The 27,546-nt window shown below is 51.6% G+C and overlaps 2 protein-coding genes across 5 annotated transcripts in view; both read left to right on the top strand.

Moving 5' to 3' along the window:
- Positions 1 to 18: 18 nt before the first annotated feature.
- Positions 19 to 10,895, top strand: NCDN (neurochondrin). The gene is made up of 7 exons (XM_084652177.1): positions 19 to 302; positions 3,644 to 3,783; positions 4,268 to 5,260; positions 6,150 to 6,391; positions 7,595 to 7,819; positions 8,688 to 8,830; positions 9,153 to 10,895. The coding sequence occupies exons 2-7, from the start codon at positions 3,658 to 3,660 to the stop codon at positions 9,587 to 9,589; spliced, it is 2,166 nt and encodes a 721-aa protein (XP_084508303.1). The 5' UTR covers positions 19 to 302; positions 3,644 to 3,657; the 3' UTR covers positions 9,590 to 10,895.
- Positions 10,896 to 20,121: 9,226 nt separating this feature from the next.
- The window catches only part of TFAP2E (transcription factor AP-2 epsilon), a 52,740-nt gene continuing 45,315 nt past the window's right edge, over positions 20,122 to 27,546 (top strand). For 2 of the 4 annotated variants that reach the window (XM_084652570.1, XM_084652568.1), the window contains exons 1-3: positions 20,122 to 20,206; positions 24,842 to 25,288; positions 27,437 to 27,488. In XM_084652570.1, coding sequence (XP_084508696.1) covers positions 20,159 to 20,206; positions 24,842 to 25,288; positions 27,437 to 27,488 — 547 coding nt within the window. In that variant the 5' untranslated portion in view covers positions 20,122 to 20,158. Of the gene's footprint in view, positions 20,207 to 24,136; positions 24,384 to 24,841; positions 25,289 to 27,436; positions 27,489 to 27,546 lie in introns of those variants that run through there. The other 2 variants (XM_084652571.1, XM_084652569.1) reach the window with 1 other exon arrangement.

The raw sequence follows: 27,546 nt of genomic DNA, 5'->3' as shown, positions 1-27,546 counted from the left end.
CCCCCCCGCCCACCCAGGCACCCGGAAGCGGAAACCAAGGCGGCTGCGCCGGAGAGCGGTGGTTTCTGTGTCTCTAGCGGGGCCTGGCCGCGTCTGCCCCCAGGAGCCGTCCGGGTCGGGAAGGGGCTCGCGGGGTCATCGGGCCTGCGGAGAGCCGCGAGGAAGTCCTGCCGCCGGACGTTGCCCATTTCCGGCATGGCGGCGGCGGCATCACCCGCTGCCTAACAATCCGGCACGCGATTGGCTGGAGCGGGGGCGTGGGGCTCGCTGACTGGCTGGGAGGAGAGGCTGAAGGGTGTGAGGTGAGGACCCTGGGGGCCGGCGGCTGACGTGAGGGCAGCATGTTCAGGCTCTCATAGCTGTGAATGAGGGGAACTTTGCGGGGGGTGGAGGAAGCCTCTGTGTCAGCCCCCTCTGAGACCAGATCCCCTAGGAGGGGGAGGCTGCCCGACCAGGGTTCCATGGGGGGCAATGGCCTGGGGGGGGGTCTGCCCGACCAGGGTTCCATGGGGGGCAATGGCCTGGGGGGGGGTCTGCCCGACCAGGGTTCCATGGGGGGCAATGGCCTGGGGGGGGGTCTGCCCGACCAGGGTTCCATGAGGGGCAATGGCCTGGGGGGGGGGTCTGCCCGACCAGGGTTCCATGGGGGGCAATGGCCGGGGGGGGGGCTGCCCGACCAGGGTTCCATGGGGGGCAATGGCCGGGGGGGGGGGCTGCCCGACCAGGGTTCCATGGGGGGCAATGGCCGGGGGGGGGCTGCCCGACCAGGGTTCCATGGGGGGCAATGGCCGGGGGGGGGGGCTGCCCGACCAGGGGTCCATGGGGGGCAATGGTCTGGGGGGGGTCTGCCCGACCAGGGTTCCATGGGGGCCAATGGCCTGGCGGGGGGGCTGCCCGACCAGGGTTCCATGGGGGGCAATGGCCGGGGGGGGGGCTGCCCGACCAGGGTTCCATGGGGGGCAATGGTCTGGGGGGGGGGTCTGCCCGACCAGGGTTCCATGGGGGGCAATGGCCGGGGGGGGGGTCTGCCCGACCAGGGTTCCATGGGGGGCAATGGCCGGGGGGGGGGGGTCTGCCCGACCAGGGTTCCATGGGGGGCAATGGCCGGGGGGGGGTCTGCCCGACCAGGGTTCCATGGGGGGCAATGGCCTGGGGGGGCTGCCCAACCAGGGTTCCATGGGGGGCAATGGCCTGGGGGGTCTGCCCGACCAGGGTTCCATGGGGGGCAATGGCCTGGGGGGTCTGCCCGACCAGGGTTCCATGGGGGGCAATGGCCTGGGGGGTCTGCCCGACCAGGGTTCCATGGGGGGCAATGGCCTGGGGTTGGGGGGGGGCTGCCCGACCAGGGTTCCATGGGGGGCAATGGCCGGGGGGGGAGCATGGTATGTGGCGAGTTGAAGGGCACGTCGGGGGCGGGGGAGGATGTGTTCAGGGGGAGGAGGGCAGGCAGGATACCCCCAGGGACAGGAGCCCATCTCACCACACAGTCAGGCCTGGTCACTGTTTCTACCCACCCCTAAAGTTTTTTTGTGGGGGGTCATGCCCCCGTCTTAACAGGGCAACTGACTCCCAGAAGCCCATTAACAGGGCCCTGGGAAACGCCGCCGCTTGGCGACGCGTAAAGCCATGGATCGTGATGCCCAAACTTGCAGGGTGCAGCAGATCCCGGGGCTGCAGGACGTGGGGTTGGGGTGTCACTAGGCACTGCCTTCCCCTCTGAGTCCGTGCTGGATGGGGCTGGGGACTCTGTGCTGCTGGGAGCGCCACCATTCTGGGAGGACACGAAGCGGAGGCCTGGGGCCGCTTGTGCTTATTAAGATCCTTAGAGCTGGTCTAATTTCAACACGGGCAACTGGTTTATGACCTCTCACAATCTCACCCCCTTGGTCTGGAGTCTTCTCCTGCTACTACTATGAACTAGTTCTGTAGCATTGCTGTGTGCTGTGAAACACTGGCTGCCTACCATCCCAGAGGTGGTGGACGAAGGGATCCTTGTCTATATAATAGATTATAAAGTGATGTGCATTGTTCCAAAAGAAAAGGAGCTCTGGACGTGTAACTGCTAAAACTAGAAAAGGAGGACTTGTGGCACCTTAGAGACTAACCAATTTATTTGAGCATGAGCTTTCGCGAGCTACAGCTCACTTCATCGGATGCATACCGTGGAAACTGCAGAAGACCCACAGTATGCATCCGGTGAAGTGAGCTGTAGCTCGCGAAAGCTTATGCTCAAATAAATTGGTTAGTCTCTAAGGTGCCACAAGTCCTCCTTTTCTTTTCGCGGATACAGACTAACACGGCTGCTACTCTGAAACCTGCTAAAACTAACACATTCTCCCCATCCACACGTTTTAATTTAGTCGGGCTTCCTCTAATAGGTAGTTTCAGGACTCTTTCATGTAGTCTAATAGGCAGATTTATGACTCAGGAAGCACATTTGTAATATGCAAATACACATTCATGTTAGTACGTGCTGTATTTACATATTGTGGCACCATAATACCAAATGGCTATTCAAAAAGCTTTATGCAGAGTGACTAGGGTACAGTCACAGATTTGGCTGTTTTGATGTGAAATGCCCAAAAGAATCCAACTCTGCAAAATATCCTTGTGAAAACACAAAGTTTGTTGTTGAGCAGTAGAAGCACGCCTACAAAATATCCACACTCCTGTTTTCTATTTGTCTAATGCTTCTGTAATTTTAAAATAGCCTCAACACTTTAAACCAAATTTGGTTTAAAAATTTTTTTCACGTGTGGGTTTGGATGTACTGTACCATGTATGAGCCTGGAACAAATGTTTATAGCGGAGTAATAAACTTCTCTGAAACTGTGGTTTGTAATGGAAATGCTGATGACAGATTCTGAGCCCAGCCACACGAATACGTAGTTATAATTAAGGAAGCTTTCTGCTATGTAATTATCCAAACAAAAGAAAGCTGCCAGCAGCCTGTGTGGAATACGCATTTGAGAAAGGCGTGACCCCAAAGTTTAAGCTAGAAATAAATATGGCTCTAAATGAGCAAAAGTTGGCATCCCTTAGATTGAAATGGTTTTTAATAATTTCTTCTCTCTTCATTTAAATAAGAATAGACCATGTAGTCCAAATCAGTCCATTGATCCGGCAGTGATCAATATTTGATACTTCAAATATAAATGCACAAAGCAACAACCATAAAACCTGGCCAACTTTACCATGCTGCAGATTCCTTCCTGATTCCTGCATTCATCCGTTTATGCCCTGAAGCCTGATGTTTGATTACCCTTATAGTAGCTTACATGACTACAGATTTTATTATGAGCCATAAAATAACCCAGCTCCTTTTAAAATCCAGCCACTGTATTTGAGATGCTGACCATCTGCAGTGGGGAATTCTACAGGCTGAGCACATAGGCAGGAACGTTTTTCTTTTCTTTTAGATTTTCTTGTGATTAATTTAATCCTTGTTCTCTGATTACGGGGCAGGGTAATGACGGGGCTCTGATTAGTTCTCAATGATCTTAAACATCTCTGTCACGTTCCCCTCTGTCTCTTCTCAGTTAGAGCATCTCTCCATCATACCTGATTTCTCCATTGGAACTGGCAGCCCCACCGCATCCCAGTGCTTGCTGGTTTGGTAAACGCTGCCTTTCTTTGTTCACAGGTGGACTTAGCATCATGACTTCCCATTCAGGAGCTACTCCCGAGGCCAGTGAAAGCACAAGGAATGCAATGCTGGAGCGGTGCCTGAGTGTGCTCAGAGATGCAAAACATGACAGTGAGCAGTTTGCAGCCCTGCTCTTGGTAAGAATCCATTTTCAACTGGCACAATAGAGTGCAACCACTTCAGAAACAAACATAGGAACAGCCACCATCGGTTAGATGTCCCTGCAGGGAGAATTGTTAGTGCAGGGGGAAGTACGGATTCCTGGGTTCTGTTTCCAGTTCTACCACTGACATGCGATGAGACTTTGGGCAACTTCCTCCAAATCTCTATACCTAGGCCTTCCTGTTTGTAAAATGGGGGTAAAACACATCTCCATGGGGTTGTTGTGAGAGTTAATTGGTGTTAGCGGAGCACTCTGAGGTTCACAGCTGTACCTTTTGTCCAGGTGCCCAGGCTGCTATGCAGATCTGGGGGCAGCTGGATGGCTGGGGGTCCACTTCGCTGTATAAATGAATGAGTTCCTCTGGCCTCTTTTTGAACTACTCAGCCCTGTAAAGACCCTCTAGCAAGGCCTCTGTCCATGTGTTTGTGCTCCTCACTGATCCTTGGTTTGTCTGGCAGGTGACCAAAGCGGTCAGAGCAGGAGACGTTGACTCCAGAACCCGTCGTCGGATCTTTGATGCAGTTGGATTCACGTTCCCAAACCGGCTTCTTGCTTCCAGGGAGTCCCCAACTGGCTGTCCAGAGCACATGTTCCGAGCACTTGGCCTCACCCTCCTGGCATGTTTCTGCACTGATCCGGAGTTAGCCAGCCATTCCCAGATCCTTAACAAAATCCCGACCTTTAACAACATCCTGGCTTCTCCATCTGATCCAGATGATATGTCCACCAGCTCCATGATTGATGATGTTTACCAGTGTCTGGGCGCAGTCGTGGGCACTCCCAGGGGCCCCAAAGAGTTGGTGTCCCAGGGAACCGTGTCAGCTCTGTGCCAGGCCTATGTGAATCGCAGTTACGGCTGTGACCGCGCCCTTGAGCTGCTCATGGGGCTTCTAGCCACAGCAGAGACTAAGTGCTGGCAGAGAGCCACCCCTGATCTTAGGGCTGTGCTGAGCAGGCTCAGTGAGGAATTCCACCAGGCTGAAGACATGACCAAATTCCAGCTGTGTGATATTCTGCCTCACTTTGTATCTCCATCGCTGCTGCTCACCCGGGACCAACAACTTTCTGAGTGCCTCTGCAACCTTTACAGAGGCCTGGTTAGCATCCTGAGCAGCAAACTGAGCCAGTCCCAGCGTGACCCTGCACTGAAGCTTGCTGCCTGCCTCACACAGGCCTGTGGCTCAGAATGGATCCCAACGGAGAGGGCCGGGAGCAAGTTCCTGGCCCTGCTGGTGAACCTGGCTTGTGTGGAGGTCCGTCTGTCCCTGGAGGAGCTGGACCCAGCAGACGTGGATGGGAAGCAGGAGGTAGTAACAGGCTGTTACACCCTTATTGAGCTGGGGATCCTGGAGTGCATGAAAGAGAAACCACGGCTGAAGGAGGCGCAGAAAATGCAACTCGTGAGGATAATGGAGGAGGCGTTTGGGGCTGTAATATACTACTTGAGACAGGTAAAGCTATGACTGGAAATAGCCCCCCTCCTTGGTGTGATGCCTGCCTTCTGCGAGCAGTCACTGGGAGATCTCTCTGTTGCTGGGTTTTGGGAGATCCCAAATGCACATAGGCTTATGCCTGCATCCATGGAAATCAGGGAGAGTTTGCTTTGGCCTCTCTGTTTTTGTTTTCTTCTGTGTCATTTAAAAGCTATAGCCCCAGACTGACACTCTCCCCTCCCCAAGTGTTCCTTTCTGCTCCTTGTTCCCATCACCAGACACTTGGAATAGTTCTCGCTGATTCCAAAAACATCTGTACTGGTCTTCTCAAAGATTTTTCAGATCTGACCAATCACGAGACATTCAGAATCGTGAACACTGTGATTATCCTCATGTTGGTGACACCGTGTTCCCTGCAAAGAAAAAAGATATTTGGCAGCTGCTATCTAGAGACCAGCCAGAATCAGGAATCAATGCTTTCTAGCATCAGAAACCCCAGGAGGTTGTAAACCTGTCCCTGGTGCATTGGCCTAGCCTTGCTGACTCAGCTCTGGTCCAGGACTGAATACAGCAAGTCCTGGACCTAGGACCAGTGTAATTTTCATTCCCCGTGTAGCTGAAGGGCAAGGTGGCCCCGTTCACTTAGCTTTCGGGGGAGTGTCAAGACTTAAAGCTGAAAGGAAGTATATCACAACAGAAATGTGTTTATCAGTTTACCTCACTGCAGTGAGGTGCAGAGCCCAGCTTTTCCTGTCCTTTACGAATTGCTCAGCACCGAGGGGAAGGGCCATCCAGGGATTCCTGCCTTTGGCCTCACCTCACTGGGGAGGCTGAAATGGGAAAAAGCCTCTGCTCGCAGAGCTCTCCTCTGCTGTGTCATCTCATGCCTGGTTTGTTCCCTGGGCAGGTGGGAAAGCAGAAGCTGAAGGATCCTTTCATATTTGCCTCTGTTCGAATCCTCAGTGCCTGGCTGGCTGAAGAGACCTCCTCCCTCAAGCAGGAAATCTGCGACCTCCTGCCTTTCCTCATTCATTATGCAAAGGCACTTTTCCAAGAGGGGGACAAAGCCAGGAGCGCGTCCCAGCATGCGGCGGAGCTGTCTGGACCAGGCAGCCCTCAGGGCTCCGAGTGGCCCAGAGATGCTCTAAGGTGAGTATCTCAAGCATAGGATAGACACAATTATGCTGTTCCGACATCTTGGCACAGAAACATAGATCATATCAGACTGTGGGGCCATCAAGTCTGTATCCTGCTTCCAATAGCAGTCCACAGCTGATGTCTCAGAGGAAGGAAAAAACCCATAATACATCTACGTACTTGAGCAACTTTGCATGAGGTGGCTGGAGAAATCCCTTCTTGAGCCTCATGGCAATAGCCAATGTCTTGTAACATGAGAGCTGGCACTTCTTGTCTTAGCAGAACTGCAGTAGTTCATTATTCATATGTTTTTAGGAGTCCTGCCACAAAATTTTATTTCGTCCCCTCCTGCAACATAGAGTTCCACGGGTTGACTGCATTCAGTGGGAAGTAGCATTCCTTTTGTTCTAAACTTACCAGCCATTCATTTCAAATGTCCCTGTGTTCGCAGTATAGGGGGCCGATCTGATTTTGTATTTTTCACTCTTGTTAACCCCCGTCTTTCGATCATAGGGTTTGTACAGAACATGCCACTGTAGCCTCAAAGCACCTTTTCTTTCTGAGCTGAATAATTCTGCTGGTGTGATCCTAGCACTTGGAGCTCACCTAGCACACAGGGATGGGGATCTTCTGCTGTGTTCTGGCACAATGCTGTAAACTCGACAGTATTTCCAGCCAGTCTGCGATTGCTAGGAGCCAGGACGGGGAATTGAACCTTGGTCTCCTGGCTGGCAGTGCAGCTCACACACCAGGCTTCTAGCCTTGTGTTTCACAGCTTGACTGTTGTTCAGCGGTATATATGGATTTCTCGTTTGCTGTTCAAGAGGTAGTTGGAACTCCCTTTGTAAGATTCCGGGAGGGATTGATTATGGCGATAATGAGACTAGCCAGAGTTGCAACAGTTAGTGCAGCAAAGAGTTCTGGAAGGGTTACAGAATCTCCTGCATCAGATCTTAGCTATTAGGATTTAGGGTGAGACCTTCCTGGGAGCAGATTTCCCACATCTGCCTGCTCTGAGGTTTCTTGCCTGTTATTCTGAAGCATCCGATTGGAGACAGGACAGTGGACTAGATAGCCTGTGGGTTGATCCAGTCTGACAATTCCTATGTTCCATTCTCCCATGCATTCATTTTGTTTTTAACAGATTGAAATGTCAGCCTGCAACCAGCTAACTGCATCTCCTTTACTGTATTTCCCATCCCATCCCCTCTGCAGATTTCTGCTACCTGGCTTGTGCCATTTGACGGCAGAGGACCGACCTCGGGAAATCCTTATCTCAGAGGGGGCTCCAGCATTGCTGTGTCAATATTTCCTGCACCAGTGGGAGTTGTTGGCCTCTAACCCCCAGACCTCTGCTCCTCCAAACAGCATAGATATCAGTTTGCAAACCACCTGTGGAGTTTTCCTTAACCTTGTGGTGACCGCCCCAGACTTGGTCAGGTAACAAACCCGGAACTGCAGGAAGGCACTTGTTTTAAGATCTTCAGTAAGAATAAAGAAGGTGGTAGGAGAGAGGAGTTTGTTGGGTTTCAGGCTAGTTCCCAGCATGTCACTAATTGGCTCCCCACTGGCAGGCTCAGAAGAGAGGCCAGAACTGCATGTGCCATGGCACTGAACTTCCCTCTCAGCCTAGACACTCTCAGGGCAGACTGGAGGCATGTTGGCAGAGCTAGGATTTCCCTTAGGCTGCTCTAGAGTGACACTGCCCAGTGCTTTGAGCTGCATTAGAGAAAACTGAATCCAGCCCTTCTGTGCAAGGAGTTGGGTCCTCAAAGTGCAGATCTGGTCCCAAAGGGATTTTTTAGAAGGGTGCCTCATTACTCAGGTTTCTAATCCCTGCATGTCTGAATCAGGTCCGGCACCTCTGCTGAGACAAACAGGCGTGGTTTCGTGTTACCCCTGTAGACCAGACCCAGCCACTGGGACCAAGCCAGAGTCAGTTCTTCCTTACACATCACTGACAGAATGATCAGGGCGTTGCTGAGGCAGAAAGAGCTCTGATGGCACTTCGGGTCCCAGGTGCAGTTTGTGGTGCCAGGATGGAGAGAAATTGCCTTCTGTAACAGGAGTGTGATCATTTGGGACATCACCGAGAGAAGAACTAGAGTTGTCACCATGCTCTGAGGTCCTGATTACAGCCACTCGCTCACTCCAGCTTTGCTGTAAAATGTGCATCCAGTTTGCCCAGGACTCCAGGGTTTAGGATTGGGACTTTCCCACTGTGACAGTGTTGCTTCCCTGCCATGGGGTTAAGCCTGGCACCTCTGGGTGCTTCCAGCTCCACTCAGCACACATTGGTTTTCTCTAGGCAAGACAGATGCTTTTCCTCCCTGATGGATGCGCTGCTGAAGTCTCTCCCCGCTCTGCTTCCCCAGAGGGACCGCCTTGTTCTAGCAGCCAACGTTACCACACTGGGCTTGATGATAGCCAGGATCCTTAACGTTTCTCCAGGTAAGAAGCGATCCTGGCGACGTAGCTGAGCACTTCTGTTGTCAATGGGACGGGACTGGGACCGGGGGAGATTGCACAGCAGGGGTGACCTGCCCAGTTTGTGGTCAGGAGCCCTGTTACCGGAAAGGTGTGTTTAGTGAACAAACCAAAACCTTGTGGAGCAAGAGCATGTGGTACGCTTGTGGGGGGCTGGAAAGACGTGGATTAAGGAACTCCCCTATCACCTATTGTGCACCTGCTGAAGAAAGCCCTGCAGCAAGCTGACTCTTGGGAGCGTGCCAAGGCCAGCCCAGTGAATTAATTCATTTCCCGTTTCTTTCAGCTCTCCACGGAATACCACCAGCCAAGGACTTCTTCGAAGCCGCTATCTGCTTCCTTTCTCAGGCCCACGTGGCCCAGGTGGATCCCGCCAGCCAGTGCTTGGCCATGGCTGTGTCACCAGCCTACAAGGCAGCCTGGGCAGACCTCAGTGAGCTGTGGTTCCTGGGGATGCAGGCCTTTGCCAGCTGCGTACCGCTCTTTCCCTGGCTGCCCCAAATGGTCCTCCGGTCACATTGGCTAGACGACCTCTTGCGGTTATTGGGTCAAGCTACCCCGGTCTCGGTGGACTTTGAGCTCCTGACGGCATTGCAGGGTGTCTTGCTGGAGCTGGCCAGAGCCAGCCAGCAATGCAGGGAGGTGATCATCTTACAGCAGGGCAAGGAGCTGGCCAACCTTTATGGCCTGGCAGCTTTAGAACAGTGCCTTTGTGAGCGGTGAAGGACCCCTCCTCCCACAGCCGCGTGCTGCGGGGAATAAAGCCAGGCATTTGAGAGAGGTTTTCCTAGCTCCTCACACACCTTTCAACCGTTTACTTCCAGGACGTGGGCACGAGGCGTTTAAGTAGCCAAACACCTCGTAAAATTAGAGAGGTGCAGTCAGAGCTCAGCAGGGCCCGGAGGAGCAGGGTTTGCTCTGCCTGGCACCTGCTGTTCAGAATAATTGCTGCTTGGCTGCGTCTGGCTCTCTGCATTCACAGATTCGGGTGAGGGGAGTTGGGTCCCAACGGGGGAGAGGGCCGGCGTGAGGGTGCCCCTTCGAAATGCATTCTCTTCAGGACTAATGAAGCTCTGGCGTTGCTGGGAAAGTGGCCCGATGACCAACTCTTCCTGGATTCCGTGTTCTGGGGGTGGTTTCCAAGGAGGTTTGTGTATAAGGCTAACGAAAGCAGAGGCACTCGCTTCTCTCAAGCCTGAGCCAGGCGTACAGCTTTCCAGTCCTGGGCCACCCCACGGCTTTACCCCTCCTGTGAGCAGCAGCACCCCCTGCTGGTCAAATCTGGGCTCTCACACAGCTCTCTTAGACCTCCATCCTGAACTGCAGCCCTCCCCTGCTCTGCCACTCTGGGCTCCCCTACCAATGCACCTCATCCCTAAAATGAAGCCCCCCACCAGCTTTATGAATGGATCTTGGTCCTGATCTGCAGCACCCCCTGCTATTCTAGTCCTGCGGTCTCAGCTGAGCAACAAGGACAACCCTGTGTCAAATGGTCTGGTGGTTCCATGATGCAGTGTGAGCAAAATGCCACTAGGGCCTTGATCCAAGATGGCCACAAGTTCCCTTGTGACCTGAGCCTGCCTTGCCCTGGCAGCTAGTGAACTGGAGGTGAAATGACTGCACGCTCTCCGATCAAGCAGCGTGATTGTACAGGGTGCAGCTGAGCTTTTGTTTCAAAAGGGTCAAAGCTGCAGTTAATTTTGGTCTGTCGTTGTTGGCAGGTCTCTTTCATTGTCATAAGAATGGAAGTTTATCTCCCCGTTAAACCAGGCACTGCACTGGAGAGCACCCCCAGGCCATGTGTAGATGGAATCCTGGGATTTAAACTGCCCAGGACGTTGATTTTATATTTTTTCATCTTGACCAAAGGATTTTTATTTGTCTCTCCCTGGGCTCTTGAATGCAGCCTATAAATCCTGTGTTCCCATGTGCGGGATGGGCTTTGCCATTTCCAAAAGAACCAAGGAAAACCTTGACCTTCTCTCCTTCTGTTGGGATTTCAAATATTAAATAAAGTGTTTTAATAAAAGCCCAGTTGCGATAGAAGAATTTGTGTGTTGCTTCAGTTTGCAAATCCCTTTCTTAATGAGATTTAATTCTACGAAAGTGCATGAGCGTCTCTCGTCCTTTCTCCTTTGTACTCGCTTTGCTGGATATTCTAAAGTCACCATGCTTGCAATTCAAGCAGCAGCTCAGAAAGAGGACTGCAGAGCTCCAAAGGTGAGTAAGGCTAGGGGGCCCCAAAGATCGCCTACCATTTACCCCAAACATTTCCAAGGCTCTCATGATCACACCAGGCCACCTAACCAAGTATGGGCCCAATCCTGCAAGGGCCATTACGCTGATGGACTCCTATGCCACACAGAGCTTCTTACTGCATTGGGACCTGTAAAAGGAGCATTTTTTAAACCCTGAGGATAATTAGTCATTGGAACAACTTATCTAGGACATTTGGTGGATTCTCCATCATGTGGCATCTTTAAATCAAGAGCTGGATGACTTTCTAAAAGACGCACTCTAGCTCAGCCAGAAGCTGTAGGCCGGATGCAGGAATCACCAGGTGAAATTCTCTGACCTGTGTTCTGTGGGTGGCCAGACGAGATGATTGGAATGGTCTTCTGGCCTTAAGATCCATTTATCCCCAGAAACCCTTGACACAATCTAGCCGTATATCCACAGCTGAGCGTAGCTGCTTTTCTGAACTAATAAATAATGTCTGTTACTGCACATTTCATTTTCTGCTGTGTGTAACAGATAGTACTGTGAGTCTCTCTTAGTTTCACCTATTCCTTGGGTCGTCATTGAAATAAGCAGCTGCTCTATTTATCCACTAGGGTGCAGAGCACAACTTCATAGCGACAAGACTGCTACCAACAGCATGAATAGCCCAGTGCGCAGGTGGGTTTTCACTAACATGAAGCTCCCTGGGTATCTTCCTTCTGCCTCATGCGGTGTATTGGCCCCTGAGTAATGACAGGCCTGGTAGTAACTGACTGATCCAACAATGCTGTTCCAAGCCATCAAGGTGAAGCGTGGGAGTGGTGTGACTGTTAGTTCAAATGATTTGGTTCCTGGCTGTTTGATAAAATTAGATCAAATTTACTCAAGGTTGAATTAAGAGGTGGAAGGCGCGCGTGTGTGTGAGTTTTATGTCACCCACGTGATGATGATACTCGTGGGACAAATGCTTGTACGATGTTTCTGCAGCCATGAGATAAGCTCTATTTGTTTTGCTGTCTCGCGCGCTCTGATCCATCTCTGCAAGTGCTGCTTTTGCCATCCTGGTCCTATTTCTGGTAACTGCACTTGTGATACCCCAGAAAAGTTTCCTGCCCCACCAAATATTGAAACTTCCCCCCCACAAGCACCCCCTATTAGGTGCGGGACCAGTGACTTTTAAAGGCTGATATGATAAAACCACCTGCTCTAGCCGTATGGAAAATGGGGCTTCCTAGGGGTGTGTTATTTGTAACTAGTAAAGCTCAATAGCAGACCTCACACTCAAAAACATTCAGCCCACCTAAAATAGCTTCCCACATTGAGAAGTATGTTTAAACATGCGTCCTCAGGTTTCTGTATCTCCAGGACCTGTACATGTTACTGAGGTGATTTGACCTTTGGGGCAGAAGGAGATGAAAACTAGGAACGACAAATGTTTTTTAAAACTCAAAAATCCCCATAACTTTTCTCTCTAATGTGACACAAACCAAATCCCTGCTGCTGTGAGGCAGGACAAAGGGTTTATAGACACCCTGTGAGGTGACTTGCATAATTCACAGCTCATGGTTCGTGACTAATGTTGTCCCAAACTCCTGCCAATAAAATGTTTATTGCACCCTGTGCCATCATGTAGGCTTTCCCTATAAAACCCCAGTGCTACTCACAGGCAGGAGACTGTGCTATTTGTTTGGCTCTACCTAAATATCTGTGATGATGCGATCTTTTCTATACATGCTCAGGGAGGGGCTCTTGGACCAACAAGTCCTTTATCCTTGTGTTGCTCTCCCTGGGTACAGATTTCAAAGAACTTTATAGATGTCAGTGAATTTAGCCTCAGGGCTTCCCTCTGAGGTGAGGAATGTATTGTACCTATTTTACAGAAGGGGAAACTAAGGTGCACAGAGGCAAGGCAAGGTAAGGCTATGGAAGAGCCAGGAGTACAGCACAACTCTCCTGGTGCTTGGTTCTATGCTGTTACTGTTAGACTAGCCCAGGTTTCTGCTTAACCTGATATAACCATATCAGTCTAGGGATAAAAAATCTCCAGCCTAGATGGACCAGTTAAAACCAATTTTATCCAAAGAAAATTCACTGGAGAAGATGAGCTCTCTGTTCAGGAGCCAGCCAGCTACTCTGAGGCATGACCACCAGGGGTCACCCTAAGAGCTTTTAAAGCTAGAGTTTGCCACTTCTCAAAGAGGAGAGAACAAACCCTTCAGGGTGGCTGTGCCCTGAAAACCCCTGGTGAAGGGGCACTGTCGGCTTCCTGGGGCACAGGACCAGGAGAGAGGAGCTTCCTTGGACGAAGGCCTTGGTTGGATGGGTTTTTGTTTTTTTTTTCAAACTCCCAGTCTTATGTAAGGCATTTGCTTTCATAATCAGAGCAGTGGCGTCTGCTGTCTGGAGTCACCTGTCGTTCAGAGGCATATCTTTCTGAGCTCCCTAGCCTGAACCGAATGCAAGTCAAAAGAAAAGCAAGTGGCACCAAGAATGATCATCCAAGCCAAGCAAGCGGATGAACCTGCCAGGGTTAAAGGCTGTACATCACTGTGTTAACACGGGCCTGTCAGCACCCTTTCTGCTGATTGGGGGCAGCTCCCCATCCTCCCAAGAAAGCTTGGCCCTCAGCAAACAAGGGGACAGGCAAAAGGAATTGGAATATTTTAAAATGCATTTCAGATCATCAAAACCTGCCAAATGATTTAATAAAGGTGGCTCCTGCTCCAGATTCCATGTGCGATTCCACCTCTGGTCACGAGGCCTGGATCGCCCATTAGCAGAGGATATCGTCAATAGGAGATACGTGCCTGCACCCACAGCAGACTAGACCCCTTGGCTCAGCACTAGGATTCTCCACCTCCCTGCTCATGAGCAGTGCCAACCTGATGACCCCAGAGACTGGAAACTTCCCACGCACAGTGCCTGGACAGAGACCTAACTGGGTGCTAGTGGGACTCCCTTCTAAGAGGGGGAGGGAATCCAGTCCCTGTGACCCATTTGATCCGTGACCTTTCATGCCAATCAGGGCAGTAGCTAATGGCAATGGTGATGTCTATGATATGGATGCTTGTGCCACCTGGAAAAATACTTAAGAGCAACAGTCTCCATTCAGACCAGCCCTTTAACTGCTCCATCCAAGGGCAATGGCTTTGGGGAACTATCAGTCCAGTTAGAGTAGAAGTAGTCCCCTAAACTCCTGATTCCTGTACTCCGCAGCTCAGGGAAGGCACACTCTTGCTCTAGCAGGATGTGGGAATGAATGTCCATTGCAGGGCAGAAGTGGGTGGTAGCTTGAGCCATTGGCCATCCCCAGTTTGCTCAACAGTTACGTGTTTCTTCACATATGCGTAAGAGTGAATATACCCCCCTGGCTTTCCATGAGCTGCCAGCTAGTCATTGGGGGGTTAGAGGGAGATGGGGCTAAATGCCTGACAGTGACTTATTTCACAGGGCAAACACATTGCATAAGCAACTGGACTGCATGGGAAATGCTAGTACAGCCTCCCCCGAGGATCTGGCTTTCTAAAACACGGGCTTGGATGCAATACAGCTTTAAAGGCCGCTCTTTTCTTCCCCGGCCCAGTGTGCTCTGATGATGCAAAGGGAGTGTTTGCTAGTGGTTAGAGCACAGGGGGTGGAGTCAGGAATCTTGGTGTGATTGGAGCACTCTAAAGGCCCCATCACAGGGAGCACAGCACAGCCACAGAAGGAGAGCCGGTCCCCGCCCCCGCCCCAAAGCGCTCACAGTCTAAATAGACCAGACAGACAAAGGAAGGAGTCACATAAAAATTATGTGACTTGCCAAAGGCCACGCAGCAGGCCAGTATCTGAGCCAGGGCTAGGACCCACATCTTCGAAAGACCATGCTGCCGACTAGGGTCTACGGCAGCTTCTACTGGTGATTCGGTGACTGCCCTTAGGCAAGTCATGGCACTTTCTGGGCATCACTTTCTCCATCTGTAAAATGGGAAAGATAGCACCTGCTGCCTAGTGGTGGTCTGAGTCCTAACTCGTTCATGCCGGCCAAGTGCTTTGAGGTCCCGGAATGGCAGGCGCGGGCATCGGTGTTATAGCTGATCACACACGCACAAAGTTGTGCATTTATCTCACAACGTGTACTTGACACCAGTGCAGGCTCTGCAGGAGCGAGCAGACTTACCCCACGATCGTGTGGGTGGGATGGATAAGGTCTCAAGTGAGCTGATGCATATTTTGTTTTGTTTTATGTTTATAGCTTAAGGTGCAGCGCCCATTCTGCAGTAACATGTGTTATCCGACGGTGCTTTCTCATATCGCATCATCGCACCCTAAAAGCCCTGGTGATTAAACTAAACGTTTCATAAGGTTGCTATTTGGTGGCTGCACTGCCTCAGAAATCATCCAGGGCATTTGTTCAAACGGCTTGCTGCAAAATGGGATGAAGTTGGTTAGTCTTGCTAGGCGACGTGGTGCCAGAAGTTGCACCGATTCCAGCTCACCTCTAGGGGTAGCTCGCAGGTTAAGTAAGTACCTCTCTTCTGAACTCTTTTCAGTCCTCTCAAGCCCCATATGAACTTTGTCATTATGTAGCTTTGTTTGTTCTCTATATTTCTTTTAAATGGACACTGTGAATGATGGGAACAGTCCATGACTCACTCAAGTATTTGATGAGAGCTGGGACAGGATTCCTAATGGCAGAGAATCAATGTGGGGCTGAATCAGCTCATTGTTTTGGAGGAAAAGCCAAGTGACCATATGGTCTTATTTATGTGCCCCTAACACCCCATTTCAGCCAGTTATTTTCACTGGTGATATGTCTAAGCTTAGGCTGCAAAGGCCCCGTAGCAGAGACTGCAAAAAGCACCACACACATGCATGGGGCTCTATAAATGGTGATACATGATCAAGGGGTAAACAGACCTGGCTGGGGATAAACTTCTGCCATCTCCACTATGTGACCAGTTTTTCAGGGATTGCTAATTTGGATGTCAATATTCACAAGTGAACAAGTTTCCAGTTGACTTCAGGGGAGCCAGGATTTCACCCTTGTTTATAGCTTAAGGTGCAGGGTAAATGGTGGTCTGAGCAGAGGGTGACACAGTTTGTACTCATGTATCCATGAATCCATTTGTACAGTGAATTTGAAACTGGTAGGATCAAAGTCCCAACTGGTTCAATGTATCACATCGTGCACATTGCAGTTTTGTTTAATAGTGAACCTTTGCTTATAGGAAAATTTTCCAATGCAAAAATGACTACAGGTTGGTTCTCTGTGTGTGTGTGCTCTTTGTGGCACACATGTGACTCTTTGTTGTGTAACTGAAATGTATACGCCCACAGTTAGATTACGCAGAGATTGTAAATGATACTGTCCTATTGCTTTTGGCAGTCTGAACCAGTTATAGAATTAAGCATATTCAATTGTAATCTCGTTGGGGCGAGGCCTGTGTTTGTTTGTGCAGCGCTCAGCACAATGGGGCCGTAATCCTGATTGGGGTTTCTGGACTCCACAATAATATGAGTAATAAATAATAATCTCCAGCAACATTTTGAAATCTGGCTGTTGCCTGTGGGGCAGGAAACTGTTTCTAAGGTTCGGTTTAAATGATGCTCTTCAATAGCTGTTGGAAAATGCTCTAAATAAATCTGGTTTCAGAGTAACAGCCGTGTTAGTCTGTATTCGCAAAAAGAAAAGGAGGACTTGTGGCACCTTAGAGACTAACCAATTTATTTGAGCATGAGCTTTCGTGAGCTACAGCTCACTTCATCAGATGTATGCCGTGGAAACTGCAGCAGACTTTATATATACACAGAGAATATGAAAAAATACCTCCTCCCACCCCATTGTCCAGCTGGTAATAGCTTAAATAAATAAATCTGCAGTACTGATGGGCAGATGGGAAATCTTACAAGTCTTGCCCGTTGTGTTAGTTCTGTCTAACCTGCTCGTAGTGACCTGGGATGTGGTGGAACTCCAGTTCAGCAATGGAAGTGCCTGGACAGTGCAGTAGGATGGAAGGGAAGGGAATGTGCAGCTTGCAATTCCAGTGATAGGGAAACTCCAGCCAGAGGGAGGTTGCACAGGGAGAAAAGCATAAGAGGGTTCCCTGGTGCTTCCATATGCAGTGGCTTCTCAGAGCTGCCAGTGAGGTGCTGGACAAAGCCAGGTGAGCTGCTCACCTAGGCACAGCAGATGAGGAAGAGGTAACTCTGCATGTTCCTGCTTTGGCAGTCCTAACCTGGAAGGAAGGTATGAATGAAATTATGTGTCCTGTCCCTTCATCTTGCGTCTGTCTTGTCTAGTTAGACAATGCTGTCTCGTTGTTTCCTGGAACTCCCCATCTGGCTGTATCTCCTACTTAGATTGTAAGCTGGTTCGGGCAGGGACTGTGTTTTTGTTCTGTTTGTACAGCACCTAGCACAGCGGGGTCCTGGTCCATGACTGGAACTTGCAGGTGCTTGTGATAAAGCAAACTCCTAGATTGACCCTATCACTGCAGCAAGGAACCAAGGGCCTCATCTTAGCCCTATCAAAGTCAATGGCAAAATTCCTCTTGGCTTCGATGGGGGCTGGCGTGGGCCCTGGTTATGAGGTGAGAACAAGTGAAGGAGAGTTGAATACCCAGCAAAAGGGGGTTGGGGAGAGGAAGAACCCCTCATCTTAGAGAGCTGGGCCCAGCAGTGGTGGGTTCCTACACTGAGGCAGACACACTCAGTCTCACAAACACACAAGCCCCAAAGCACCAACATACACTCACACTTTCAAAATGTATTGCACCTTCCTCTGAAGCAGCTGGTGCTGGCCAGTGGCAGAGACAGGATCCTGTGCTGGATGGTCCCTGGGTCTCATCCATCCCAGCAATTCCTACCATCCTACACCTCCATGCAGAGGAGAGCTGAGAGCCGCTCTGCTGCGACTCATTCTCCCAGGTGCCCAAAGGGATTTGTCACGAAGCAAGTTCACGAGGACTATTTGGTAACAAAGTGGTACCTTTCTGCTTTTTTGTTTTGTTTTGTTTTTTCCCAGTGGAATCACAGCTTCCTCTCTGATACTCCCAGCTTAGATCCCAGCCTCCCCCATTGTGCTGCGATCCTGTGGGCAAGCGAGTTAGCTGTGTTTACCACCAGCATTTTGCACAGTTGCACCTCTTTCAGATGAATAAAGAATCAACATAAGAAGGACTAGATGGGCAAGGGGCTTTAAGAATGAACTGGAACATAACTGCAAAATACAGCGTGGCCAATCCAATTTTTCTTAGCAAATGAAACGGATCTGGTGGAAAATAAATACAGCCCCAAAGAACTTTCAGGGGCAGCATCCTTGAAAAGAATTTTTGGAAGGAGGGCGGGGAGAGGAATTGAAGAGCATCTGCAGAGATCAGCCCTTTTCACCGCTGCATATCCCTCCTCCCTCCCTTAAATGACATCTTTAATAGGAATAAATTAGAATAAATGATCAGCCTTTGCCTCCTAAAGACAGGTGGCAGAGTAATATTAAAAGAAAGGAATAAAAATTCACTTAATGAGCATTGTTAATTAAACCTGGAAATCAAAGAGAACTGAGTTGTGGGAATTCAGAGGGAAAATGAAAATGAAGGGAGCTGTAGCTCCGGGCGGGAAGAGTGGAATTAAATTAAATGTAGTGTGGGATTCTGTTTGTTAATGTCTCTCACACATCACAGTGTATTACAGTTTAGGCTAAAGTGTTTCTTCTCTGCTCCTGCACAAATTACACCCTGCCAGGAATGGAAACTTCTGCACAACAGTGGACAGTCTGGTCCTAGCAAAGACTTTGTTGCTGTTTATTATGCATATTACAGTCAGACCAAAGGAGATCAAAGCCTCATTGTGCCGGGTGCTGACCAAACACAGACCAGGAGACAGTCTGTGACCATCTAAAAAGACAAAGGGTGGGAGAGGAAACTGAGGCACAGAGCAGGGAAGTAGCTTGCCCAAGGTCAGTGACAGAGCTGGGAATAGAACCCAGGTGTCCTGGGCTCTAACCACAGGTCTAGGGTGGCTTGGAGGGAAGGGAAATAAAAAGAATCTTTAGTGTGGGGTGTGGGGAAGAGGTTGCTCAGCTCCCAAACCATTCAGCAGAGCAGGGGGGAAGGTTGACACCGAGCTGGAGGAGGGAGAGCCCTGTACCTCCAACTGTCTGCCACTAAAGCCTTCCTCTGCCTCATCCTCCTCCTCTCCGCGCAGGCTGGGCTCTGTAAGGCAGAAGGGAAAGTGAAGACGGTGCTAACAAGCGAACAAATAGAAGACAGCAGGAGAAGGGGAAGGATTTGGTCAAGAAAGCGGCTGGATGCGCCCCATCCACCCTGCTGCAGGCATGTCCACACGGGAAGGACCTCACACCTCTTTCTAGGGACTGGGTTGGTTTACATGATGCGCTGGTAGCATCTTAGAATTGAGTTCTCCCCTTACACCCCCCCCCCCGACATACCCCAACACACCCTCACGCCCCCTCCCCCCCAAAGAATGGAATGAAAGTTTTGTCAAACTAATTCTGCCCTCGCCTGGGTCCAGACGCGGTCGATTCCCGCTGCCCGAAGGCACCGGCCCATCGCAGGCGGGAGGGTCCCCTGCCTCCGCGGAGCGCGGATCTACCTGACACACGATTCGAGCCAGCAAGAAACCCGAGAGGGGGGTATTCGCCTTTAGCTCGGTTCCTGACACGGCTGCTCCCGCTCCCTCCGGGGGCTCAGCCCGGGCGCGTCTCTGGAAAGTTTCAAATGAACTCGGGATTCCGGATTCAATTATTCTAATGCGGAGCAGCGCGCCCTGCAGCGCAATATTCAAATCCACCCCACTGCGCCTGCCCCAGAATTGGGTTAGGGCTGGAAATTAAACGTGCGCCGGGCCAGGGGTCACGGGCTCCTCCGAGGGGCGGCGGGTTTCCTGGAACCTGCCCTTCGCTGGCCGGTTCCTGGAGCTTGGATCCTGCGGCCCCGAACGCGAGCCCAGCCGGCTGGAGAGGAAAGGCGGCCTCGGGAGAAGGGAGGGAGCCGGAGAAGAATTTGGCTTGTCCGATTCGATTGTTTGTTCCATGTCTTTACAAAGGCGCTTTTAGTTCCCTTCTGCCCCAAAATGCATTGGAAAGCCGAGAACGTGAAAGAAGAACATTTGTACCTGCAGGTGAGGAGCTGGGTCGGGGGGGGGATGCTGGTGATTAGAATGATTATTCTCGGGGCTGGGGCTTGATGATGTATTAAGCTGATTTAAAATGCAGCAGGATCCCCTTTGCTACAGGCTGGCCAGGCTCTGGAGTTCAAGCCTTTCAGTGCGATATCCTCGCAGCTGTAAAGGGTGGCGTGACGCTCCTTTCTCCTCGTTTTATTTCCTATCCGGAAGGACGTGTGATTTGCCCCCGGTACAGGGAACCTGCTTTGGAAATGCCACATGGCTTTGTCCTAAGGCTGGGAAATGATTTATTGGACCGGTAGAATAAGGCTTTGTATTGTGGGACTAGCCCCAGCAGGGAGGGAGAAAGAACCCGAAATAGTCTGGGTTTCTGGATGTCCCTTCAAGTCTCTTGTGTCACAACACAGTCCTCATTCTTGTTCCTCCAAGGGCGAATAGTGTGTGAATCTCAGCATTTCAGGAGCGACTGGGGCGAGACGTTTGCTAACGCGCAAACAGGAAAGTGAGGGATCAAACTTTGTTTAAAATCCGACTTTGCCCCCCGGCTCTCTGCCCCTCTCTTGGGGGCGCACTGTGGTGGAGTGGGGCGCGGGGCCCTGCCTGCCTCCGGAGCGCCCACAGGAGAGGGGCGATCAGCCAGTCAGTTCCCTGCGCGTCGTGGCTGTGAAGGGTGAGAAGTACCCGGCGCATCTGTGTCTATGATCAATTCATTTCACCAGCAATCTAAGGAACTTGATTTTCCCCTGCAGTGTTTCACTTTTCTTTTTTTTAAACAAATCCGTAATACCTTTATTGTCAGGGAAATACGTCGATTCCTTTAATATTATGATTTTCCACTCCGAAATAAACAGCTTAATTCGCCACTTTCCGACTCGGTGCCTGAGGGACAATGTTTGTACGTCTCCTGTGTGTTGTTCTCTCGTCTGCTCGGACCACGTCCCTGCATCTGCGAGGTCCCGCAGGAGGTGGGAGAATTGCACATGTCGGGTTTGCGACGGGAGCCCCGTGAAGCGGGGTGACAGGGGAAGGGGGCCGGCTGCCTGGGGCTGGCTCAAGGGGGTTAAGCAAAGTTGATCCGGTTTCTCTAAACACAGCAGACTGGGAGCAATCTCCGCGGTGCCCAGGGTTGTGTTATTTCAGACTGGGAGCAATCTCCGCGGTGCCCAGGGTTGTGTTATTTCGGAGGGATGCGGGCGCACGCCCCGGCGGACCCCCAGATGTTCATTTCCCGGTGTTTGGTTGTGCACTCCCGGGAGATGTTTGTGCCTGTCTGTAGGTAGGGATCGAGGCGTGGCGCTGAGCGCCTCTGCGATGCAGACAATGTTTGCTTAGGGCAGCTTACGGCTCGCTGTGTGTGCAGCCCGCCATGGACAATGGCACGTGGCTCTAGATTTGTGTCTGTGTGTGACGCCGGTGTTAAGAGGCGTCTGTGCATTGCTACAGGGGGGGTGTAATTGTCTCTCGGTGGGTGGATAATTCTAGAGACAGAAGCGTACTTGTGTGGCCGGCCCCAGAGAGAGATGTGTGTGTCTATGGACACTTAACGAGATCTTGGGGTGTGTCGCTATGTAGACTTCTGAGTAGTTGTAAAAGTCCGTGGGGAGCTATGGAGATCTATTTGTTCGTGTGTGTGTGTGTGCAGATCCGTTGGTGTGTTTTTGCACAGATACGTTTGCGTGTGTTTGTGTGCAGATCCGTTTATATGGTTTTGTACAGATACACGTGTGTGTGTAGATCCGTGTGTGTGTGTGCAAATACTTTTGTGTGTTTTGTACAGATACTTCTGCGTGTGTGTGCAGATCCGTTGGGGTGTTTGTGTGCAGATCCGTTTATGTGGTTTTGTACAGATACACGTGTGTGTGTGTGTGTGTAGATCCGTGTGTGTGTGTGTGTGTGCAGATCCGTTGGTGTGTTTTTGCACAGATGCGCGCGTGTGTGTGCGCGCGCGTGCACGCGGGTGCTGATACGTGTGTGTGCACGCCCGTTGCTGTGGTTTTTGTCCAGATGCGCTTGTGGGTGCCTGCGCTAAACTGGTGCCTACCCGAGATTCAAACTCCAAGTCTCCAGACTTCAGCACTCAGCGTTTGCTGACGGACTTTCCAGCGCAGGGGCCGCCAGCTCTGGGGTGGGGGGGGGATCACATCTTAGCGTTGCAGATGCATCCGATGAAGTGGGCTGTAGCTCACGAAAGCTTCTGCTCAAATAAATGTGTTAGTCTCTGAGGTGCCACAAGGCCTCCTGTTCTTTTTGCATGGGGGGGGGGGTTCACACAGTTATTTCGTTGTTTTTAATTCACACAGACGCTCACCCCCGCCCCATCCCCACCCCCACCTCCCCCTCCCCCCAGTCCTCGCTGTGGCCGGGGCTGCAAAAATACGGGCTCTGAACCACAAAACACCTGCGGAGCGGGCTGAGGGCAGGCGGCAGCGGGCCGGCCTCCACCCTCGCCCGGAGCCCCGGGCAGAGACCCCGCTCACCTGGTGAAACCTGCCCCGGGCAGGCTCCCCCCTGCCTGGGCCCGCCCATCCGGACGATCGGGATCCAGAGAGGCTGGGGGATTTACACACAACCATGTATCGATGAGCCTGGAGATTGTTGTCTAAAGAATACCAGGGATTTGTTCGCGACCGGCGCCCCCGGCCGGGCTCCTTCCCCCGGGCGGGGAGAGGCTGGGGGTGCTGGACAGTGGGCGGGTTTCAGCGGGGGGCGCAAGGAGCTGGCGTCTGCGGCTGCTGCTCTGAAGTTTCCTGCCTATTTTTATTCTTGCAATTTCCAGAGTGAATTCGTAAAGTTCAGAATAACCCCCGCGGGTCGGTGCGGGACGCAGAGGGAGCCGCTTTGCTCCGCGTTGGGGGGTGAAGGGGGGGGGGGGAATCGATTGATTTCCGAGGCTGCTACTGGGAATTTCGCTTTTCGTACAAGAGAAAAATTAACACCTTGCTCAGGCTAATAAACTGAAACCTTAGAGCCACACAAACGTTTCCTTGAAACCATCCACCTCCACAAGCATCTTCCCTCCCCCAGCCCAGCCACGACTCAGCCATTTGAAATTGTTCTTTGCTCCAGCAACCGCCCCCCCCCCCAAGCCCGCGGGACACAGCGTCGACATCAGTGGACTTGAGGGACTGGGGCGGGGGCGGCAGGGGGGGGGGGAGAACCGGAATTTCCAAAGATTTTTGCAGCCTGCTTGGAGGCTGCGGTGGTTGGGATTCACCGGCTCCCACCCCAACAGGCGGGGGTGGGGGGAAGGGGAGGACTTTTCTTTTTAAATGAGTCTGTGCTCAACACAAAAATGCAAGAATGAAACAAAAAAAAAATGCAAGTAATGGACCCCATGGAAAGCGGTGCACGCCCGGAAGAAAGGCACAAAAATCCAGCAAAGCAAAGCAGGAGAAAACACAGTTCTTCCAAATCCAGATTAGGCGAATAGTTAATGAGATCTCGCGAGTTAAAATTCCCTCTGAATTTTCCGTGGGAGCGGAATCAACCCCCCCCCCCTTTGATGCCTCATCCGTATTCAACGGAAAAGAGACAAACCTGGTCTTAAAAGAACCACTAAGAAAAATTCTAAGAACCAATTTGATTTTTGCTAAACGGTTTCTCTCTCTCTCTCTCTTAATATTTGTGTGGTGTTTTTTTTTTAAATCCAGAGTCCTTTCAGTGTAAACGGATTCACACGGATATGTTTTGTTTAAGATTCTTCCCCTGAATGTAGTGGTTGTTTAAAAAGAAAAACAAAAAAGAAAAAGAACCCTCCTCAGAAAGAGACACAAACCTCCCCCCCCCCCGCCCATTAAAATAATAATACAAAAAGGCGAGACTCGGGCTCTGTCTCTTTAACGCGCGCTCCCGGCGCTGCCGGCGCGCCCCCGGCTCTATAACTGGAGTGCATGGCGTTGGTTTGGGCTCAGAGGGAGAGGGAGAGGGAGGTGGGAACCATCTGAAACACTTCGGAACTGAACGGTTTTGTAATCGAAGGGACAAAGCCATCCGCGTAACTCCCCCCCGCTGGATCTGGGATTTTTCCTGCATGGAGCTGCTGGGCCGTACCCGATTTTGAAGGATTGTTATTGGGGTTTCTTTTATTCCTCCACGTCTCTGCTTTGACACCTTCCTCTAGGCCTCCCCCCCCGCCCCCGCACAGATGCTAGTTCACACTTATTCAGCCATGGTAAGTTGGTGGGGGGGGGAGAGACTCATAGGGGGCCACCCCAGAGATATTTAATGGAGGCAGCCTCGTCCCTCCCAACGAGAAGGGATTTCACCCTCTGATGCTGGCCAGATGTCGGAGCTCGGGGGTCCCGAGCGGACGCTTTGTTTTCTCCTGGGGAGGCTCGGGGGGGTCCAAGCGGAGGAGGGAAGTGCAGGTAGGAAGGTGTGTGCAGGCTGGAGCGGGGACCTGTCCCTGCCAAGGGGACGCGGAGCCAGGGGGCAAAGCGGATTCCTAGCCCCGTGGCGGGGGAGGTGGCCAGGCGGTGTCAGGAGCTGGGGGCTTTGCCCAGGGCTTGGTGACCTTCTCTGCGCCGCTGGGAAGCCAGGTGGCCCTGGAGCCGGGCGCCCACGGGGGAGGCCAGGGAGCCGGGGCCCCAGCTCCGCCTGACCAGCGTCTTTCTTCTCTTCTCCCCGCAGGACCGTCCCGATGGGCTGAACGGGGCCTCGACCGGCGGCCGCCTCTCCCAGCTCTCCTCCCTGAACCAGGCGGCTTACTCCTCGGCTCCCCCGCTCTGCCACACGCCGGCCTCGGACTTCCAGCCCCCCTACTTCCCGCCGCCCTACCCGCAGCCCCCCATGCCCTACTCGCAGAGCCAGGAGGCCGGCTACCCGCACCTGGGGGATCCGTACAGCACCATCAACCCCATCCACCAGCACCAGCAGCCCGGCTGGCACTCGCAGCGGGCCCGGCAGGAGGAAGCGGGGCTGCTCTCGCAGACCCACCGGGCGCTGAGCCTGGATCCCCGCCGGGAATATCCGGGGGTCCCCCGCCTGCTGCACGGGCTGGCCGATGCGGGCCACGGGCTAGGAGACGGGCCGCTGGGCCTCCATGGACTCGGACATCCCAGCCTCGAGGACATCCAGGTACATCCCGTGGCTGTGGAACGACCCAAGGCCCGCCAGGCGGGGGGTGGCGGGGGTACCCCAGGAGGCCGGGCTGGTGGGGAGTTAGCAGCCTTTCTCCGGCCGAAGGGCTCGGCTCCGCCGGTGCCCAGATCCCAGCTGGCTGCCCTGGGGGCGCAAAGCCCGGAGCCCCTGGCCCGGTTTGCATTTCTGGAGGGGTTCCCCGCGCTGTGTCCAGTCTTTTGGAACGGACTTTCCCGGGCAGCCCAAGGGGGGAAAGCGGGTGGAACAAAGCGATTCAAGGGGAAAGGGGGTTAATTTAAAGTGTGGGGGGGACTAAAGGGGGAGCCCCTTTGTTTGAGAGAAGCTGTTCAATGGGGTCAATTAATCATAAAACAGCCCCTCGCTGCTCCATCAGATGCTCCATCCCGGGAGTGAAACCAAAAAGTGATCCCGAAAATGCCCGGCTGGTCTCTCGGAGCCGAAAAGACCCTCTGTTCCGCTGTAACAGGCAGGCTCTGCCCAGGCAGGGGGAGGTTTGGGACCTTCACACTCAGGCTGTGGAGATGGCTCATTTTCCGAAGGGAGGGTTCGCTTCTAAAAGTACAACTCTCCTTTTTCGCTTTCACCCCTTCGTTTTCGATGATGCTTCGTTAAAAAAGAAAGAAAGGAAAGAAAATGACAAGGATGGGGGGGAGGTTGCGCTTGGAACTGGTGTTTTGCCTCGTTGGTTGTTTTGGGGAGGATCGAGGGGGACATTTCCATTGCAAAACGGTCCGGTAGATATATTCATTTTCTTATTTTACAATTCTATTGGTTGGATCTTTGCGGTAAATTCTGGATTTGCTGCAAATTCAAGACTCTCCTTCCCATTCGCTTTTCCCGAATTTGCGCCTCCGCTCAGATCCTTTCCTCTCTTGTCCTGTCAAGAAACTAGATTTCCTTTGCCATCCAAATCGCCCCGAATGTGAAATGTTTTATAACTTTCTAGCCACACGATGTCTCCTCTCCTGTTTTCATTTTATATCGTGATATTAGCCGCAGACGGACTCGGGGGAATGGCTGCGCAGAGATATTTACAAAACATCATTTCACTGTTTTAAAAGATGGAGCAAAATACTATCCTCGTTCTAAAGGACAGAAATCGAGACGTTCCCTTTAGTTTGATCCAATTCTATTCCAGCGATGCTTTTATCCGAGCCATCAAAGACACAAACTGCTAACAAAGAGCCCAGGGAGAGAATTTGTGTCGGTGTTTTGTTCGCACTCCCAAGTGTACCGAAGTAATTCGAGTTCTATTTGTATTTTCGTATCATTTTATTTATTTACCACGCGAAGACAGTAGCTAGCAGAGGGGCAGGAGTTTTGTAGAGAACTTCAATTACTTTAACAAAACACGACACGGTTTGGTTTGGTTTTTTTATGTGCGTGTGCTTTTTATTCCGGATTTGTCAACTCTCTAGCAAAGGAAATATGGAGAAAGAAACATTATGCGCAAAGAATACAAAAGCACCCAGAACGATATTTAATCCCTAGCTCAAACAATTTTTTTTTCCATTTTGAGGAAAAATCTATTCCATTCACACAAGTTGGTCCAATAAAAAACATTTCTTCGCCTCTCTGGTCTCTCTCCATATCCTGGGACCAACGGCTAGAATCACACTGCGAACAGCCTAGTCCTCTGTCCTCTCAAATCTCGGAATATTTTTGTTTGTCTGCCGCTTGGAGGCAATTGCAAACTATCTGCGTCCCCCTCTTAAACAGGAATTAGCTCCGGAGTTACCTGGAACGACCCCCCGGTCCCCCTAAGCGACCGAGGCAGTATACTCGCACAGGGAAGTCTGCGCGTTGCTAACAAGAAAGAACAACTCTAGATTCTTGCTCTCTGTAAAAATTTAATCATAAAGTAGGTTTAAAAGTATCTGATGAAATAACTGGGGGTGACTGTTCACAGGAGCTGCACGAATCCATTTGCAAGCCCAATATTTGTAGGGTCTAATTTATCTCATTCGATCTTTGAAGAAAAGCCCCGGGAAGCCTAGATCTCCGCTGTTGGTGTGTGTTGATGATGTGGCCCGTTTGAAAACGGAGAGATCTCCACGGCTCCCCACCCCTCAGTTCTGCATTAGGAAAGCAGCACCCTAATATTTGTGCCTTGCGTGCTTTCAGGCTGTGGATGATGCTGGGCTGAATTTACTGGATCAGTCGGTGATCAAGAAAGGTAAGGAGATCTCCTCTGGAAACAGGGGCTGCAAGGAAAGTCTTTTTTAGTAGCCCAC

This window comes from Lepidochelys olivacea, assembly GCF_965140295.1.
Source record: "Lepidochelys olivacea isolate rLepOli2 genome assembly, chromosome: 19".
Lineage (NCBI taxonomy): Eukaryota > Metazoa > Chordata > Testudines > Cheloniidae > Lepidochelys > Lepidochelys olivacea.
The sequence above is the reverse complement of the archived record's forward strand: the minus strand, read 5'-3'. Positions and strand labels throughout refer to the sequence as shown.